The sequence below is a fragment of the Plasmodium brasilianum genome, chromosome 12 (assembly GCF_023973825.1).
Source record: "Plasmodium brasilianum strain Bolivian I chromosome 12, whole genome shotgun sequence".
Lineage (NCBI taxonomy): Eukaryota > Apicomplexa > Aconoidasida > Haemosporida > Plasmodiidae > Plasmodium > Plasmodium brasilianum.
Window position 1 is genome coordinate 2,895,889 of NC_090125.1, and position 18,725 is coordinate 2,914,613.

Sequence of the window (18,725 nt, forward strand, 5' to 3'; positions counted from 1 at the left end):
ATTTTCTATACTAAGCAACAAAACGGCTAAATGTATATATATATAATATATATATATATTATATATTATATATATATATTTATATATATATATATATTTATATATATATATATTTATATTTATACATATAAACGTTACGAAAATTGTGTACCAATATTTTTCAGTAATTTTTCTTTTTTTTTGTTATTTATGGAAAAAAAAAAAAAGAAAAAAAAAAAGACTACCATAAATAAATGAACATATTACTGATGGCTATTTAATTCCACCATAAAGTGTGTGCTGTGTAGGCATACATTAAGAGTATGAATCGTAGGAGGTTGTTCATTACACAACCACCATTTACTGTCTACACTCGTGCCATTTTCATAATATCAAATATTTAGCATATGTATATATATATATATATATATATATATATATATATATATGTGACTATATATTATAGCTTTTCAAAAGGGGTTAACTGTCAAGTTGTGTTTTTCATTTTTTACTTTATCAGGAGAAGGTTCAAAAATACTAAAAGTTTTTTTCAAAAATTAAAAATTTATTTTAAAAAAGTTTTACTTTTTTTTCTACTTCAAAAGGAAGCGCTATATATATTAAGAGAAAAACTAAAACTTATAAACCCAAAAAAATGTAATCTATCTTAAAAAGAAGAAATCACAAGAAATATAAATTTATGCTGTAAATTGAGATAAAAGATGAAGAAGATCTTTTTATGTGTAATGAAAAACATAATTTTCCAAAATATTGAAAAAAATGCTTATTTCTTTTAAGCAGAAGTATAAAAATTATGAAGAAAAAACGTATCAAAGAGATGGCAAGATCAAATTAGAAAAATAATGAAGACGAATAAAAAGAAAAAGATATAGAACGAGAAAAAAGCAAAAGAAAAAGTAAAAATATAAAAAAAAACATGGAAATAATAGTAAAGCTACAGGTTTTTAAAAAAGATAGCCAAATTAATGGAAATTGCTCAGCACAAAAAACAAATTAAAAAAAAAATAAAAATAAAAATAAAAATAAAAAAAAGTTAACAATTATGAGCAGTTAAAAACTTTTATCATGTTCGCACAATATGCAGAATTATTTAGCTAAACTTTATTTTTCCTAATACCATATCAATTTCATTTTCTGATGTTCGCTCCGTCAAATTTTCTATCTGTTATTGTGTAAAACAAAATAAAGGTGAATACATTATATTACAGTGATAAGGTAAAAATTAAAAAAAAAAAAAAAAAAAATAGAACTAAATTTGTGATACATATAAAAAATTATGAATTTTTTTTTTTTTACCTTTTTTATTTTTTCTGCTGGAATGTGCAATTTGCTACCTATTTGTTTGATTGGGCATATGCTGATATGGCAAAAAATATCAAAATAGAAAATATTACAATGATACATAATATTATATAATATAATAATATTTAATAATAATCATATTTAAAACAAATAAATGAGCAACTTAACACACCATTGGAAGTGGTGCAAATGCAACAAAGATATAATGCGATATAACTAAAAGAATGGACAGTATTATATATATATATATATATATAATTTCTTATCTTTTTAATATTACTTGTCAAGCACAACCAGAGCTACTCTTGCTGTGCACTTTATTTCGGCGCTCCCACCTGCAGTACACTAAAATAAAGATTATTTAAAAAATATGAATATAGCTACTTATCTTATATGGAGATTTCTTCCTCAAATTTAAAATATTTTTTATGTAAAAAAAAAAAATAATAAACAAAACAATTTTATACGCAAAAAGGTGCACGAACAAATACATAAAAAATTCGTTTTAGTATGAATATATTAAGCAGGTATGTAAAAATGCATTTATGCAAGTGTATTATATACTGCCTTATCAGTATTCTAACCTCAAGAAGGGCTTCTATTAGCTTATTCATTTCTTTAAATTTGCAAATGTTCTCTTCATATTTAATAATCACAGCGATTAAACACTTTAAGCATATCAGGTTATATGTCTTTTGTTTTCTAAAAACAAAATTAATAGTTTTAAATACACTGTTTGCTTAGGTAGGACTGAGGAACTACACAAGGTTAAAGCATAACTTTTCGCTCATTATGTGGACTCACATACAGAGGTTTTTATATGTATATATACATTAAAGTGCGCAGTGATATGTACGATAATAATTATGCTAATAAGCACGATAATATGAACGCTAATTTTATACTTTATCTCTGCCTATTTCTCTGTTTTGCTCTTACGATGTAACTATTTTAACAAAATGGAGAATCAGTTTACTTTCACTACATGAATTACAAATAGAGAGTAATGCATTGTTAGCAGCACTGCTTAAAAAATCAATGGAGGTCTGATGTGCTTTTTTTAAGCACGGTATAATAACATCATCTAACGTAATATCCATTTTTTTTTTCCCAATGGAGTAAAATTCGGATAAACATAATAGTGCATTTTTTGACACACTTGATCTTGGACTATTTAGCAAATCTATAATTGATCTACATATTTTTCTTAATTCCTTTGTATGATTTTCAAAAAATAATTTATGATGAAATTTTAGAATTCTTCGTAGATTAATTAAATTTTCTATTTGTTTTGTCCATTCTTGATCCTTTGTAATTTCAATTAATTTTGTTATCATATCATTTATGTTATCATCATTTATTTCAAATTGAAAATTTGTTATTTCTTCATAAGTAAGGTAAGTTATTGCTACGTCATTTTTTATCTTGGAGTTAACATTTAAGTTTTTTGTATTCTTGTTAATAATTTTATTTGGTGCATTATTATACGTCATATCATTTAGTGCTTTACCAAAACAATTTTTTTTATCCTGCATTTTTACATTTGTTAAAGCGGTTTTATTTTTATTTACTGTTTTCATATCGCCATTTCCTTCTGCATTTATATTTGTATCAATCATGGTCCTTTCGTACAGGTTATTTTCTCTATTAGAAATATTGATATTGAAAGACGTCTGTGTATTATTATCTACAATTTTTATTACATTTTTAGTATTATTTGTTCTATTCACACATATATCATCAATATAATTGTACATTTTGGAAAATTGCGTATTTGCCTTATCATTCAAACTTTTGTCTCCTCTCTTGCTATAGTGACTGTTACTGTTATTACCTGCTTCTTCATTATTATAATAATAATTATTATTATCGTTGTTATTATTATCACTATAGTTATTATTATCACTATAGTTATTATTATCACTATAGTTATTATTATCACTATAGTTATTATTATCGTTATCGCTGTTATTATTATCGTTATCGTTGTTATTATCATCATTATCACTGTTATCATTACCATTATTATCCTGCATTACACTATTTTTAACATACTTATCTCTCTTGTAAATCATACAACCATCGTCCATTTTACAGCTATTCGTCGACACTTCACGTATCCTATTTTTATTTGTATTATTATGTAAACTACTTTTCTTAGTATCATCATGTTTATTATTAGTATCATTTATATATTTTTTTTCACTCATTAGTGGGTTTTTCTTTTGAATAACGTAGTTTTCGTAAACGATACCCTTACGCGTAAGTCCACATCTTTTAGTGTTCATATCAGTTACTGTATTATCATCTAGAATTGCATGCCCTTCGTTCATTTTAGTGTTTCTATTACTGATACATATTGCTTCTTCATTAAGCTTATACGTTTTGTCCTTACGGATAAACTCATTATTCATATATTCGCTATCATAACCTTTACTTCTATTAATAATCATATTACTTTTTTTAATTTTATTATCATCATCTAGAGTATATTCCTCATTATAATACTCTTTCTTTTTTATCTCAAGTAATCCTTTCATTTTATTATTTTTATTCATATAGTTGACACACTTGATCATCGTATTATTTTCAGCTTCTATTTTTTTTTTGGAACTGGCAATTTTTGGATCATTTAATGTAGCATCATCCATATTGCTAGTACGTAAATCATTAAAATTCTTTCTTGATTTTATTAGCAAAAGGTGTTCTTGCATTTTCATGTCTGTGCACTTATTTAACTCATTTATATTTTCTTTTAAGGATATTTCAACCTTTGAACTATTATGATTCCCTCTAGATTTTTCTTCTTCATGTTTTGTTTTATGTTTGTATACCCTGTCCATATTACTGCTAGTTCCTATTCCTTTGGGCGACTTAGGGTAAGTTGGGTTGCTTCTTTTAAGTAAAGTCAGTTGATACCTTTGCTGTAAAAATATGTATGAAAAATATACTACTAAATGTGTATGTTTCTTCGTGCTGAAACAGGGATTTACACATACATAAGCACTTTTGCAAAATATGTCTATATATGTATATGCATGTATGTATAAATAACGCTTCATCTACAATAACAACTGTCATTATTAACGTATATAGTACTTGTGTAATTTTAAAAAGAACAAATGAAAGTACAGTGAACGAAAAAACAAAATACATTAAAAACGAATTATGAACGGGTCATAAAATAGCAACATGAATAAGACACGTTAACATCACTCTTACAATTTCATTTAGGGGAGATTCTAAACAGAGTTCATTTTGATCTCCACAATTTTTATAATTTTTTACACTATTTGATTCTTCAATTTTTTTTTCCCCTAAGTTACTACTTTTTTCTATATTTAAACCTATAGCACTAGTACGAGTTGAACCCAAATTAACATTAACGTATAAGTTTTCCTTCTGAACATTCTGTGAATCCGTTTTTTCCTTATTTAAATAGAGAAAATCTTCAACAATTGAATAATCATCTTGTTCATCAATTGATTTCCTTTTGTAATTTCTTGTGTCTAATGAATAAAAGGGAAGTTAACACATATATGGAGTAATTACTTAAAAGGATAAAACATTTTATATATCATGTAAGATTTAACTATATTTGCTTCATATGATGTCTTTTCAATTTTTTTTTTTTTTTTTTTTGAATTTTTTTTAAAAAAAAAAAACAATAATTATTAAAAGAATACATCAGTTTTTTTTTTTTCTTTCCTTTTTTTCTTCCATTTCTAATTATTTCCTCTATTCATTGAATATACATACCGTCTATGAATATGTTTCTGTTATTTCTATGTTTGTTTTCTCCTACATTAGGCATTTTTATATTTTGAATTTGTATGTTTGTTGCATAAATATAAAATTTCTTACTTTTTCTTAAAATGGATTTAAAAAAAATAATAAAATAAAATAAAATAAAAAAAATTGTAATAAAGTTAAAAAAACAAATTTTGCATTATTTAAAGTATTTAATAAATAACTAAAATGGTTATATTATAACTGAAAACATACTTTTTCTCATATTTATATTTTTTTTTTATTTAGCTGTGTTAAAAAATTTGCACACACTGTACATTATTGATGTATAATAATATGGAAGCCTTAAGAACATCTTTTGTAGTAAATACATGTACATAGGGAGCAATTACCACTATTTGTAATAATTATGAGAAGTACCGTATTTATTACACTAAAAATTTATATTATATATGTATATATATTATATATATGTAAATATATATATACGTATACGTACTGCTAAAGAATATAATTAATTTAACATATAACTCAAACCATAGTATACAAATTTAGGAAATGCACAAAATAAGAAAATAGTTAATAAAGAACAGCAAATGCTTTTATCATTATTTGCCGTTCATATGGAATTTTTTTTGAAAATTAAAAATATGCAAATAAGTTTTCATTTATTTGTGAACATACTTTTTTTTTTTTTTTTTTTTTTTTTTTTCTGTTACTGATAATAATATAATGTTTAATACCACAATGTGTACCTCAACGAAGGAAAGGAAAATGTGAAATTATGCAAAGTATTACTTAGCAAAATTAAAATAAAATTAAAATGAATGCTATAAAGTTGAACGATATAAAATTGAATGAAATAAAATGGAATGATATAAAATTGAATAAACAAGGATGATTAATATGAAGTCAAATAGGGCAAAATTGAAATCAAACAAAACATGACAATAACATTTAACTGCGTATCATGTACATTTTATAAAATATGTTAAAAATAAATATAACGAAATAAAATTTTTGTCTGTAAAATATACCTTAATTAAAAAAAGAGGACATAACACGTAAATGATAAAAAAAACAATATAGAGAAAACAGGAAAACATTTTTCTAAATAATACATTTCTCTTAAAAATTTTGGTGTGCAAATTACATCTTTATTGTGTAGCTTTTAGCATTATCTTATCTTTTTTGTCATATATATTGTCACTGATTAGGACTTAGCTGCATACATTTTTGAAGGATTAAAATTTTTTAAGAACGAGCCTTTTCGTAAGCATATATTTTATACTGGAAAATACCTTAAAATGAAATTTTTCTTTTCTTTTCTTTTTTTTTTTTTCCTTTTTTTTTATTCCATGTTCATAACAGTTTGTAAAACTGAAATATGTATTTTGTAATGTTATAAGAAATTTAAAAAAAATTAAGTTCCCAACCAATTCTTCAGATTAGTGCTTGAGAAAAAGTACATTTATTTAATCAATTTTTTTTTTTTTTTTTTTTCTCTACATTGATCATTAAAACATAACTTGCTGGATAAAATATAGGTAAAGTGAAAACTGAGATATTATTACATTAAAAATAATTGTACCAATGGTATCATATATCTGAAAATATATATAAAAATATGGCTTAACACCATCTGTAGGATAATGTAAAATACACAATGTAACAAGTTTGAGCAAATTAAAAAAAGGAAAAGCTGAATTTTTTTAAATGAAAATCAACACAAAAGAATAAGATTTACACATCTGTAATAAAAAGTAAAAATAAAAAGAAATAATATATATGTTTACATTAAAAACAGATTTTTTAAAACGTTTCAAAAAAGCCAAAAAGACATGTACACACCAAATTTTACATGCTGTCCTGTTCATAAATTTGAATATTGATTTTGATATAAATTAACGAAAATGAAGCATGCAAAAAAAAAAAAAAAAAATAAAGTAAAACTCTCTATTATGAGCTCTTTAAAAACCTTCTTGAATGCAATGAAACTCCAAATAATATCAATACTGTTTTTAATCTTGAATTCAAAAAAACAACAGCACTTTTTTATAGCCAATATTTTAAAGTAGCTAGCTACCAAAAAATGTTTATTAAAGTGCTCATATTTTTTAAGCCAAATTATGTGAGTACCATTACGAAAAAAAATTCAAAATAAAAAAAAAAAAAAAAATTCGTGTAATATGTATAATATGTAATATATATTTACGTAAAAGGAAAAGCAAAAAGATATTCTACTTTATTAACACAATAGTTATTTGAAAAAAAGAAAAAAAAATTGCATGATAGCTCAAAAATGAAAGTCCTATATCCTTTGATGTTCTATTAAATAATTTAATTTTATTTTTTTTATAATGAATTAAAATGTCTTTTTTTTTATTTTTTGCATTGTTTTTTTTTTGTTTTGTAAATTTTGAAATGATTAACATTAATCATTACACACTTACATTTTTTTTTCCATAAATATTTTATAATTGTACGCTTTTTCTATGATCATCCATTTTTAATGACTTAACATATCTCCATTCTTTACCTGGGCCCGCACTTCATTAATTTTACGCTTATATATAAACATTTATATATACATATATTTAATAACTTTACATTTTTAAAATTTCATTTAAATATATTTCTTCTCTTTTTATAATATTATATTCAAAATATTTTGTGTGTGTGTGCCTGAACAAAATGAAAACATTTGTATGTTATATCGGTCTTTTAATTACACTGGCTCTTCGATTAAGAGCCACACAGTTTAATTCTGCAAGCCACAATCCTTCATCGTATATTGAACGTAACACACATAAAATATATACATAGATATGTGAAAAATTGGTTCTATATATGTGTATGGGCGTATATACTTATATATATATATATATATATATATATATATATGTATGTATGTACACCAAATTCACATTCATTTTAATACCTGTTTATTAATCAACGTATTACTGGCACTAGCTGAGATAATATATATACAACTTTCCCACATTTCCATTTTTCATGGAAGAAAAATTAGGAATAGGAAATTAAATTTATTTTTCTATCGACGCTTTTGTTCAAGACTTTTTATCAACATTTTTAATCGACATTTTTTATCAGTATTTTTAACCAACTTCTTCAATCAACAATTTTATTCTCTTTTTTTAGTTGGTGATAGAATTTCAAATAAAGTGGGAGCAACATGGAAAAACCAGTTAGATTCATTCGTAGATGTTGTATCTACAAAAATAGTGGACAAATTAGAAAATGAAATATCAAATGGAAATGGTTTAGATAATATGATGGTTCTTCTTGAAGTATGCAGCAAATTTTTGAGTTATCCATTATATATTATTTTTTTTTTTTTATTATATTTTTTTTTTTTATTTGTTTATTGTTTATTTTTTGTTCATATTTTGTTTGTTTTTTGTTTATTTTTTGTTTATATTTTGTTTATTTTTTTATTTATTATTAATTTATTTTATTTTGATTATTTATTTTGATTATTTATTTTGATTATTTATTTTTTTATTTATTTTTTTATTTATTTTGATTATTTATTTTTTTATTTATTTTTATTTTTTATTTTTTTATTTATTTTTATTTTTTATTTTTTTTCATAATACTTGCACATCTCATAAAAATTTTGTCTTATTTTTTCATAGAATGAAGCAGAAATCTTCGACACAGATGCCTACACAGGTCATAACATGGCACTTATTCAAACTGAATTTATAAAGAAGTTGAAAGAAAAGTTTAACAAGAGTAAATTTGGAAATCATCTAAAAAAATTTGGTAAACATTTAAAAGATAAAATGAAAGTTCTTTATCTTAAACACAAAGATAAATTGAAGAAATTTTTGAAAGTTATGATTGTCGGTTTAGTTATACCCCTCGCAATCAAGTTCATAAAGAAAAATTTGAAAATATGGGAACAAAGAACGTTAGAAGCTACTAAAAAACTTGATCCAGATACTAGAAGTGTAACGACACCAATTATTCAAGCTTTATATAGTAAATTTGAAGAAAAAATTGACGATTATGCTGCGGAACACGAAATAAGTGTTGACAAAGAATTGAATGTAATTCAAGAATTGGAAAGAGAGAAGCAAGATATTGAAAATATAGAAAATCAAGAAAAAATGTTAAAGCAGAATTAGTTTGGTAAATAATTTAATTAAACATGTAGTATCGAACACTATAAAATTAAAAACAAAACAATTTAAATTCTGTTATTGCAATATTTTAAATGGATAAAGGGTGCTGATAGTACAAATTAACTAGACAAGGATATATATATATATATATATATATATATATATATATGTGTATATATGTTTATAATTTATTGTGTTATTATAATTTTTTTGTTGTTGTTTCTCTTTAGTGTTTATTACATTTATCAAACGTGTACAAAACAATTTGACATACATAAATATGGACTTTTATATTTCTTAATTTCAATGATATACCCACTTTTATGAAGCTATTAAATAAAAAAAAAAAAAAAAAAAAAAAAAAAAAAACATTTTTGTACATCATTGGGATTAATGCATATACATATAAATAATGGATACTTTCTACGAAGTCTTTTATATATTTTATGCATTTCTCTAGGCTACAAAATGGCATATACGTAAAAAACATATTTTACCACAATTTATTTGTTAATTACAATTTGTTATATTTTAATTTTACACATTATTTTTTACTTATTTTTTTTTTAATATACTCCCGTTTCTTCGTTTCTTTTCTTTTTTTTTTTTTTTTTTATTTATTTTTTTTTTTTTATCTAACTGATTTTATTTAATTGAAATACTTTATAATTCATAAATTAAATAATATGAAACGATATTATATTAATGTGTACGCGCTCTTTTTGATATTACAATTTTATGAGTACGCCATTTAATAATTAAAAAATATAAATATAAATACAAATATACGTACAAATAAAAAATATTATTGCTACCAAGCTCAAAAAACCTTCAAAATACGTGAAATAATTTTGTTTTAGGTGGTAAGTATTTTCTAGCTATAAATAAAAAACACAAATTAGCAATAAGCTTAGTTTTTAAAATTTGGTAGATACGTATTGCTTTGTTCATTGGTCAATCATTCTCGTAAATGCCAGATTTTTGACACAATTGCTTTGTTAATTCATTAATTATTATATGTTGTGTTATGTTACGTTATGTTGTGTTATGTTACGTCACGTCATATCAACTTATGCCATGTATTTTTTTTTTTTATTATTTATTTAATTTTTTTTTTCAACTGTAATTAAACAGAATTCCCAAAAAAAAAATACAGACGTTAGACTAACGTGAACAAATATATGAGTGCATATAAAAATAAATTTTATGAATACACTTTAAAATCGATGCAAAGACCCCTTCAAAAAAGAAAAAAAGAAGAAAAAAAAAAGGAAAAAAATTTTTATGTAAATCCATTAAATTTTTAAGTTTCATATTTTACTTCATTCCCCATGGAACTCTTTAAAAACGGAAATTTATACCTGATTTTCTTTTTTTTTCTTTTTTATTTTGTTTAGTTATTTAAATTTATATAAATCTCATTAAGTTAGTTTTTAAATATGGAAAAGAATGACGTTAACAAATCATCTAAATTGATGAAGATAAGTAATAATATGAAAATATTTTTTAATTGTAAAAATATTTTATGATTTATATAAAATACATTATGTTTTTTTATCCTCAACTTTTAAAAATATTAATCATATACTGTAAAAATTTACATTGAAGTTAGTAACACCAACACTATTTATATTTATTTTAAAATTGTGCAGAAAGGAGTTTGTCAATGAGTTTATATTTTATTGGTATTTCCACCTTATCATTTTTTATCTGTACTACAAAAAGAAGAAAAGAGTGGTAATTAATAAAAGAATAAACCTTTTTTTTTTTATATTACTTAATAAAATATCACCTGTTTGTACTCATATGTAAATGCATATATATATATATATATATGTGTACATAAATATGTAAACATTCTTTTATGTGTGTAAAATTATTTCACAGGGCAGACATAATGCTTGACTATGTTCATCACAAAAGGTGTTCTTTTTTATCCAATTCGTGGGAAACGTTTTTGAAGAGATTTAAGTCATAATTTAATTTTAAAAAAAAAAAAAAAAAAATCATTTTAAGAATAAAATAGGTACATATATATTAATTCCGATATATCAATCTTTAATTTACTATTAGAAAATTATTTGAAACATGATACTTGGTAGCAAGGAGACTGGTACGTTACATTAATAATACACCATGAGAAAAATTGTTTAGTACGTTAAAATGAAGCAGTATTTGTATATATATATATATATATTAGCACAGAACATCAGCACTGTGTAAATATTATAGTATAAATATATTCGTATATATCAACTATGCATAATAGTTCTATGCATGTATGAATAATTTTTTTTTATAGTTTACTTAAATATCTTATAATTGTATTTTTTTACAGTGCACATTTGCGTATCCATTTTCCTTCGAACTCCTGTTATTTTATTTTCATTTTTTTTTTTTTTTTCTAAACATACATGTATTGCGCATCGGAATGTACAGGTTTAATATATTTTTTTTTAATTATTACTCTCAAAAGTGCTTCTGTATGTATCAGATTAAAACGTCCTTTTTCTTTTTTCTTTTTTCCTTTTAATTTCTAAAATTTTATTTTTTTTTTTAATAATAGCCATACATTACACATCAATAGTAAGAATTATTGCAGAATAATTTATTTTTTTTTATTATTCCCTTTTAATTTATTTTCCTACCATATTTTGTATTTATTTAAAACGAAAAATGAATTAAATTTTCCTTTTTGAAAATTTTTAAGTATTAATATAAAAAAAAAAAAGTGAAACATAATAGGTGAAAAACAACGTATGAAAAATAATAGATCAAATGCAATGGATAAAGATTTGTTTTTTTTTTAAGTTAACTGAGAAAGGTACTTTCCTTCATAGCTCATTATTTAATCCATTTTTACGCAATTTCAAAACAAATAAAAATGTGAGTATTAACAAATTAATAAGAAAGAAGAAAATAAGAAGCCACGAATTACACAGTATAGAAGATATAGAACCCCTGTTACAAGAGAAACAACATGATGTTTTTCAAAACTATCCTACTATTAAGAATATGAATAAAATTATAGACGTACAGAGTATTCCTATTTTTAAAAAAAATGAGAACCCATACAGTATTTTAAATAAAATAGCTCTACATTTTGGAGGTACACATGCTCTACCTCTATATTAATATGGACTGCATAGTGTGTTACTAAAATGTAATGTATTTATATAGATATATTCACATTTAATTGGCGATTTTTGATGGTGCATAAATACGCGTATATACATATACACACATGCATACGGAAGTAGTGGGGGATATATATACATATACATATGTATATGTATGCACCAAACAACTTATCCATTGGGGTATCCATTCCTACCCATCCTTCTACATTTCTATTTATATGCCAATGAAATTTTTTCTCTTTTATATTATAGACTTATCATACCTAAAGGGTGATGTGGCTGTAAATGGAACAAACAAGATGTTTGAATTAATGAAAGAAGGTAACGGTTATGACTGTTCAGGTAATTTTTTGAAAACATGTGGTGATTCTTTGTTTAATGATATAAAAAATATTCGAGATCAAAATAAAGACAAAGATTTATTGATAACAAAAGGGCACAAGAGTGCATATAAATATATTATACATACTGTGGAACCATATTACAATGAAACAACAAAATTAAAAAAGTGCTATAAAGATGTCTTATTAGCTGCAAAAAATAATTCTTTTAAAACTGTTGTTTTCCCATTACTTGGTAGTGGTATTAGTTTATTTAAAAAACATGATGTTGTTATAAGTTGTTTAGAAGGAATATATGAATTCTTAAAAGAAAAAGATAATTTTATTTCAGTTGATAAAGTAGTTATATGTACCATTAATGATACATACTGGATGCTTTTACGAGATTCAATACCATTATATTTGGATGAAAATACCAATTAGGAAATGCACAGATAGTGGAGAATTGTGTTTACATTTTCGAGTTCTTTTTGTTTATTTTTAGTTGCTTTGCGTTATTTTTCTTTTTTTTCTTTTTTATTTTGTAACTATATAAAATCTGAAATGAAATATTTGGCTAGCTGCTCTTAATTTTTTTTCTTTTCCTTTTTTTTAAAATAAAGTTACTAAAAAAAAATATGAGCATTGTATTCTTACATAGAATTTTTAAAATTTATTCATTTTTTTTTTTTTCTTTGAATGTTTTAACATATCAAATTTTATGATATAATATAATTGCGTAAAGTTCCCCTTTTGAATTGAATAAAAAAAATTTAAAGAAAAATGAGACTACTAAAAAAAAATTATTTGTTTGTCATAAGCAGTTGTTTTATGCCCCATATGATGAAGGGACGTCCATTTATAAAAAAAAAAATATATATAAGTATCACGAAACAAATGAAGTTGACATGTAATTTATTCTTATACACATCCTTTTTAAATGAATAAATATTTCTATAATTTTTTTATATTTTAAAAATAATGCTATTCGTTTGGTCGTATGGTTGTTTGGTCGTATGGTTGTTTGGTCATATGGTTGTTTGGCCGTATGGTTGTTTGGTCATATGGTTGTTTGGCCGTATGGTTGTTTGGTCGTATGGTTGTTTGGTCGTATGGTTGTTTGGTCGTATGGTTGTTTGGTCATATGGTTGTTTGGTCGTATGGTTGTTTGGTCGTATGGTTGTTTGGTCGTATGGTTGTTTGGTCATATGGTTGTTTGGTCGTAAGGTTGCTTGGTCGTATGGTTGTTTGGTCGTAAGGTTGTTTGTCCGTTTGTTTGCTTTTCCGTTCGTTCATTAGTTCTTTTTCATTGCTTCCTTGATTGCTTTATTTTCCTTTTTTTTTCCCTTCACTTTTTGAACTTCTCGTCACGGGCCGACCGGAAAGGGAAGGCCCTTTTTAGCTATGTTTTTTTTAAAATTTTCGTGTGCTTCATTCCATAAATTTTTAAAGGATGTGCTATTGTTATTTTTATTAGTCGAAATACGAGATGGTAAACTCGATATATTTATTTGTTCCTCATTTTTAAATAGACTTGCCCACCAAATGTAAGCATTTTCAATTTCATTTTTTTTTTTTAATGAAATATATAAAAAGGTTTCTTCTTTATCATCTCTATTGTGTACAAAATCAAAGTTTGCATTTTGATTATTTATTTTATTAGATAAGTGAAAAAGGGAATTCCAATTTATTTTCATATTCTTTATTTCCCATAGTTGTGTATCTTCATTCATATTTATTTTAAATGAAAAATATTTATTAATTAATATTTCGAAATTATCTAACGAATTAATCTCGTTACTTTTGTTTTTATTATTTAATGTTTTCTCATTTTTATTTCTTTTGATAATCAATTTGTCTTCATATATTTGTACTACTAATGATTTAGCTTTACAATGTAATGGTAAAACTATATAACCATTAATATCATGTTTTGACTGATTCCAAATATATTTATATGGAACAACTCCTCCATTTATTACCATATTTTTTAAAAGGTTCTCATTAATCAAGCTGCCTTTATTTTCATTCCCTTCATCATTATTATTGGCAGTGTGTGTAATGATAGCATTACCATTATAGGCATCATCCTTTCTCACACTTTTAATTGGTTTATCATTAACAACACGTTCGTTTCCTGACTCGTTCGTAACTTTTGTTACCTCATCATTTTGCATCTGATCCTCGTTATTTTTCAAAATTGTTAATCCACTTGGCCCAATTACTACTTTGTCATTGTGACATAATGTGGTTACATGAGGTTTTCTATTTTTATTTTCGTCATCTGATGAGCTTACGTCTATTTTATCAAACTTTGAATAGTTAATTATGCTACTCATAGTATTGACATATTCCTTAATTCTTGAGAATTGAAATATATATAAATACACATGTAAACATATATGTACAACATATGTGTATATATTTATGCATATGTGTATATTCCTTAAAATGGAATTTAAAAATTTTTAAATTTTACATTTTACTCGATATTCCTCATTCTGCATTGTTATTCATCTTATCAAATTTTCTTCAAGTACATGCATAAATTTGATAAGTAGCATTTGCATTATTATTATTATGTACATATAAAAATATGATATTTTCACTTCAAAAATGCGCAAAAATCGGTATATATTATTTTATGTTTTTATTTAAAAAATGGTCTTTAGTACTGTTTAACGATAATTTTAACGTTAACTATAACTTTAAATATGACTTTAACTATAAATTTTTTTTTTTTTTTAATTATCATTCAATGTTCATTTTCCAAAAAAAAATTAAATTTTGTTACGTATTTATACATTCCTCACAATGGCTGTAATAACATTAAAAAACTAGAATTAAGAAGAATAAAAGGAATAAAAGGAATAAAAGAACGAAGAGCTTAATTATGCCGTTATTGTCATACATATAAGTACAGTTTATACAGCACAAACATTATATATATGTATAATATATGATGTATATATACATATATACATACATAAATAAATACTTATGCATATATACATATATATGTTTAAGTTCATATTCGTATTAATAATTTCCGTGCGCATACATTTAGCATGAAAAAAACAAAATAGAGCGCAAGTTAATTCAAGCAAATTCTTTGAACATAAAGCAAAAATTTTCCCATAAATTTCAGCCGAATATAAGCTAAAATTTAAAATGTACTAGTAAAGCAAAATATCGTTTTGTTTAAAACAACTATAAATATATATATATAATACCAATTTTAAACCATAGCAAATTTTTCTGATTATAAAATATTTGGTTTTGCCGTTTTAGCCTTTTTTGTCGAACTGTATCACGTTGCTTTTTCTTTTGTTCTTCCTTTTTGCTGTTTTGTCAATTTGTTACATGACTCTTCACATTTGCTACTTCAGATTGAGTTTCGACTTTGTGCAAAAATTGGACAAAATGTGAAGCCAGTAGAGTATGACATATTTTATAAATAAAATGTATCATATGTAATAATATATTGTAAATAAATTATGAACATGTCAGGTGAAAAATAAAAAGGAATTTTTAATTTTTTTTTTAAATAAAAGTACCATTAAAAAGAAAAATGAGTGACATATTTTTCTACTCTGAAGAGATTGATAACTTATTGGAAGACTATAGAAAATTATTAAATGAATTACAAAACGAATTGGATAAAAATGGGGATAAGACAAGTAAATATTCCGAAGATATAAATTTTATAAATGAACGAATAAAAACAGCTAAGGATGCATATTTTATTGAAGTTCGTAACTTACCAGAATATGAACAGAATAATTATATTTTAAAAATTAAAGGGAAAATGTCTATTTTAGAAGATTTACATATGCAATTTGAATTTATAAAAAGTAAATTAATATATGAAAAGAAGGAAGCAAATAACAAAAATAAGGAAACACAAAAAGTGAGAATTGTGACGCCAAAAGATATAGAAATAAGAGGAGATCATATTCAGGACGAAACACAAGAATCTATTATTCGTATGAAAATGATGGTGGACGAATCAGAACAAATAACAAGAGATGCTGCAATTAAATTGGAATCACAAAATGAGAAATTACAAAAAGTAAAAGACAAAGTAGAAGATGTTGATATAAATGTGTCTAGTGCAAAAGAAACTTTAAAAGAAATAGCAAAGGAGGCAGTTACCGATAGGTTTGTTCGGTTTTTTTCGCTTTTAATTTTTATTGTTTTAATTGTTCTCATTACTGTAATTGCTATTTCGAGCAAGAAGTAGGTTTTTCTTTTTATATTTTGAATTTATATATATATATATATATATATATATATATATATATATGCGTAAAAGGGAATAACATTATTGTTACCATGCGCCAATTTTATTTTCCATTTCTCCTTGATATTTCCGTTTTATTTGTCCATTATATCTTAGCATTTCTATTTTATTTCTCCAGTATTCCTTATCATTAGCTTCTTTTTTTTTTTTTTTTTTTGTTTACCCCATAATTTAGTACCGATTATGAGGGTGTAGAAGTATATCTTTACTTGATACTTTTTTTTAATATAGTATAATGCTATTTAAACTAATTTAATTTTAAATAAAAGATATATATCTTTTAAAAAATAAGCTTCCATGAAAAAAAAAAGAAAAAGACAAATAATATTATTTCCTTATTTTTAAATATAACCATCTAAATTTACTCACGTTTTTATATAATTTATAATTTTTTTTTTTTCTATTATGAGAAAGAAATAAATGGTTATAGGAAAATATCAATATAGCGAGTGTGACCACTTCCCCATTATTTAATGGTCCAATATTTTATTGCACATTAATTCTTTTTTGTTGAGTATAACTTAATAATTCAACTTTCAGATTTGTTATTCCATTATTCTGTTCTACTATATTACTTTAACTCATTTTAATTAATATCCCCTCTTTTCTATGTTTACGTTCACTGCTATACGTTCAATGTTATACGTTCACTGTTATACGTTCACTGTTATACGTTCATTGCTATACGTTTACTGCTATACGTTTACTTCTATACGTTCACTGCTATACGTTTACTGCTATACGTTTACTACTAGAAGCGTTTGTTGGTCATCTGTTTTCATTTATGTGTTAAAACAAGGATAAGAATAATTTTCATACTTACTCTTAAGAATAAACAAAATGAGAATACATATATAGAAAGAGAAGCAATAAGATCCTTTTTTATTTCTACGGACTTTATATTTAATTCTGTTTTGTATATAGCAAAATATGAACTAAGATGCAAAGGAAGACTAATTATACAATAGCAGGTATGTAAGAAGCTTGACAAAGAAGATATTCTTATATGTATGTTTTATTTGCTTTTCCTTTCTATGCTGTTTTATGTTCTAATTTTCCTTCCTTAGTTTCGAGTATATAAACATCTTGAAGTTGTTACTCCTTTGCTGAAATGTTTAAGCATTTTGCTGTGTTTTGTTTTATTTTATGATATTATTCATTTTATTTTATTATTCATTTTATGATATTATTCATTTTATGATATTATTCATTTTATGATATTATTCATTTTATGATATTATTCATTTTAATTTATTACTCATTTTATTTTATTATTCATTATATTTTATTTTTCGTCTTATTTTATTTTTTCGTTCCAAAAAGTTCATATTCAAAATTAAGCTAAGAAGCAATAAACAAAGCTAAACAAAGTTAAGCCATGTTACACATAACTAAACAGAACTACTGAACAAATATCATTGCTTAAAGAAACAAAAGTGATAGTTAAACATCAAAAAGGAATATAAATAAAATGTAAAAATAATTGAGTTTAATAAAGAGGGAAATATACAAGGATAATGAAATGGAAAAAAAAAAAAAAAAAATGCAAAATATAAGTTCTTATAGGAAGCTTGCATATATACACATATACAGAACATATCAACAAGTACGCTTTTGTATATAGGAAAACGTACAAATAAAGCATATGTATATGAGAATACACAATCTTACAAAAATGCTTATGCGAACTCATGGCAATTTTAGGAAAATTAGGTCTTTCGAAAACGATCTGCTTTGTTACACATTTTACAAAAAAGGA

At 23.8% G+C, this 18,725-nt stretch overlaps 5 protein-coding genes across 5 annotated transcripts; 3 read left to right on the plus strand and 2 right to left on the minus strand.

The window, feature by feature from the left end:
• Nucleotides 1–1,090: 1,090 nt before the first annotated feature.
• Nucleotides 1,091–5,116, minus strand: MKS88_004592 (CLASP domain-containing protein; the record flags this gene model as incomplete). Its single annotated transcript, XM_067217780.1, has 7 exons — nucleotides 1,091–1,162; nucleotides 1,297–1,357; nucleotides 1,583–1,647; nucleotides 1,887–2,004; nucleotides 2,242–4,226; nucleotides 4,525–4,811; nucleotides 5,062–5,116. The coding sequence occupies 7 exons, from the start codon at nucleotides 5,114–5,116 to the stop codon at nucleotides 1,091–1,093; spliced, it is 2,643 nt and encodes an 880-aa protein (XP_067072175.1).
• Nucleotides 5,117–7,746: 2,630 nt separating this feature from the next.
• MKS88_004593 (uncharacterized protein) lies at nucleotides 7,747–9,206 on the plus strand (the record flags this gene model as incomplete). The annotated part of the gene is made up of 3 exons (XM_067217782.1): nucleotides 7,747–7,852; nucleotides 8,215–8,363; nucleotides 8,712–9,206. 3 exons carry the CDS (start codon nucleotides 7,747–7,749, stop codon nucleotides 9,204–9,206), a joined length of 750 nt encoding a protein of 249 aa, XP_067072176.1.
• A 2,775-nt stretch (nucleotides 9,207–11,981) lies between these two features.
• Nucleotides 11,982–13,107, plus strand: MKS88_004594 (Appr-1-p processing domain protein; the record flags this gene model as incomplete). Its single annotated transcript, XM_067217783.1, has 2 exons — nucleotides 11,982–12,312; nucleotides 12,596–13,107. The coding sequence occupies 2 exons, from the start codon at nucleotides 11,982–11,984 to the stop codon at nucleotides 13,105–13,107; spliced, it is 843 nt and encodes a 280-aa protein (XP_067072177.1).
• Nucleotides 13,108–14,030: 923 nt separating this feature from the next.
• On the minus strand, nucleotides 14,031–15,002 carry MKS88_004595 (HSP20-like chaperone; the record flags this gene model as incomplete). Its single annotated transcript, XM_067217784.1, has 1 exon — nucleotides 14,031–15,002. One exon carries the CDS (start codon nucleotides 15,000–15,002, stop codon nucleotides 14,031–14,033), a length of 972 nt encoding a protein of 323 aa, XP_067072178.1.
• Nucleotides 15,003–16,234: 1,232 nt separating this feature from the next.
• On the plus strand, nucleotides 16,235–17,202 carry MKS88_004596 (SNARE protein; the record flags this gene model as incomplete). The annotated part of the gene is made up of 2 exons (XM_067217785.1): nucleotides 16,235–16,824; nucleotides 17,142–17,202. The coding sequence occupies 2 exons, from the start codon at nucleotides 16,235–16,237 to the stop codon at nucleotides 17,200–17,202; spliced, it is 651 nt and encodes a 216-aa protein (XP_067072179.1).
• Between the last annotated feature and the right edge of the window lie 1,523 nt (nucleotides 17,203–18,725).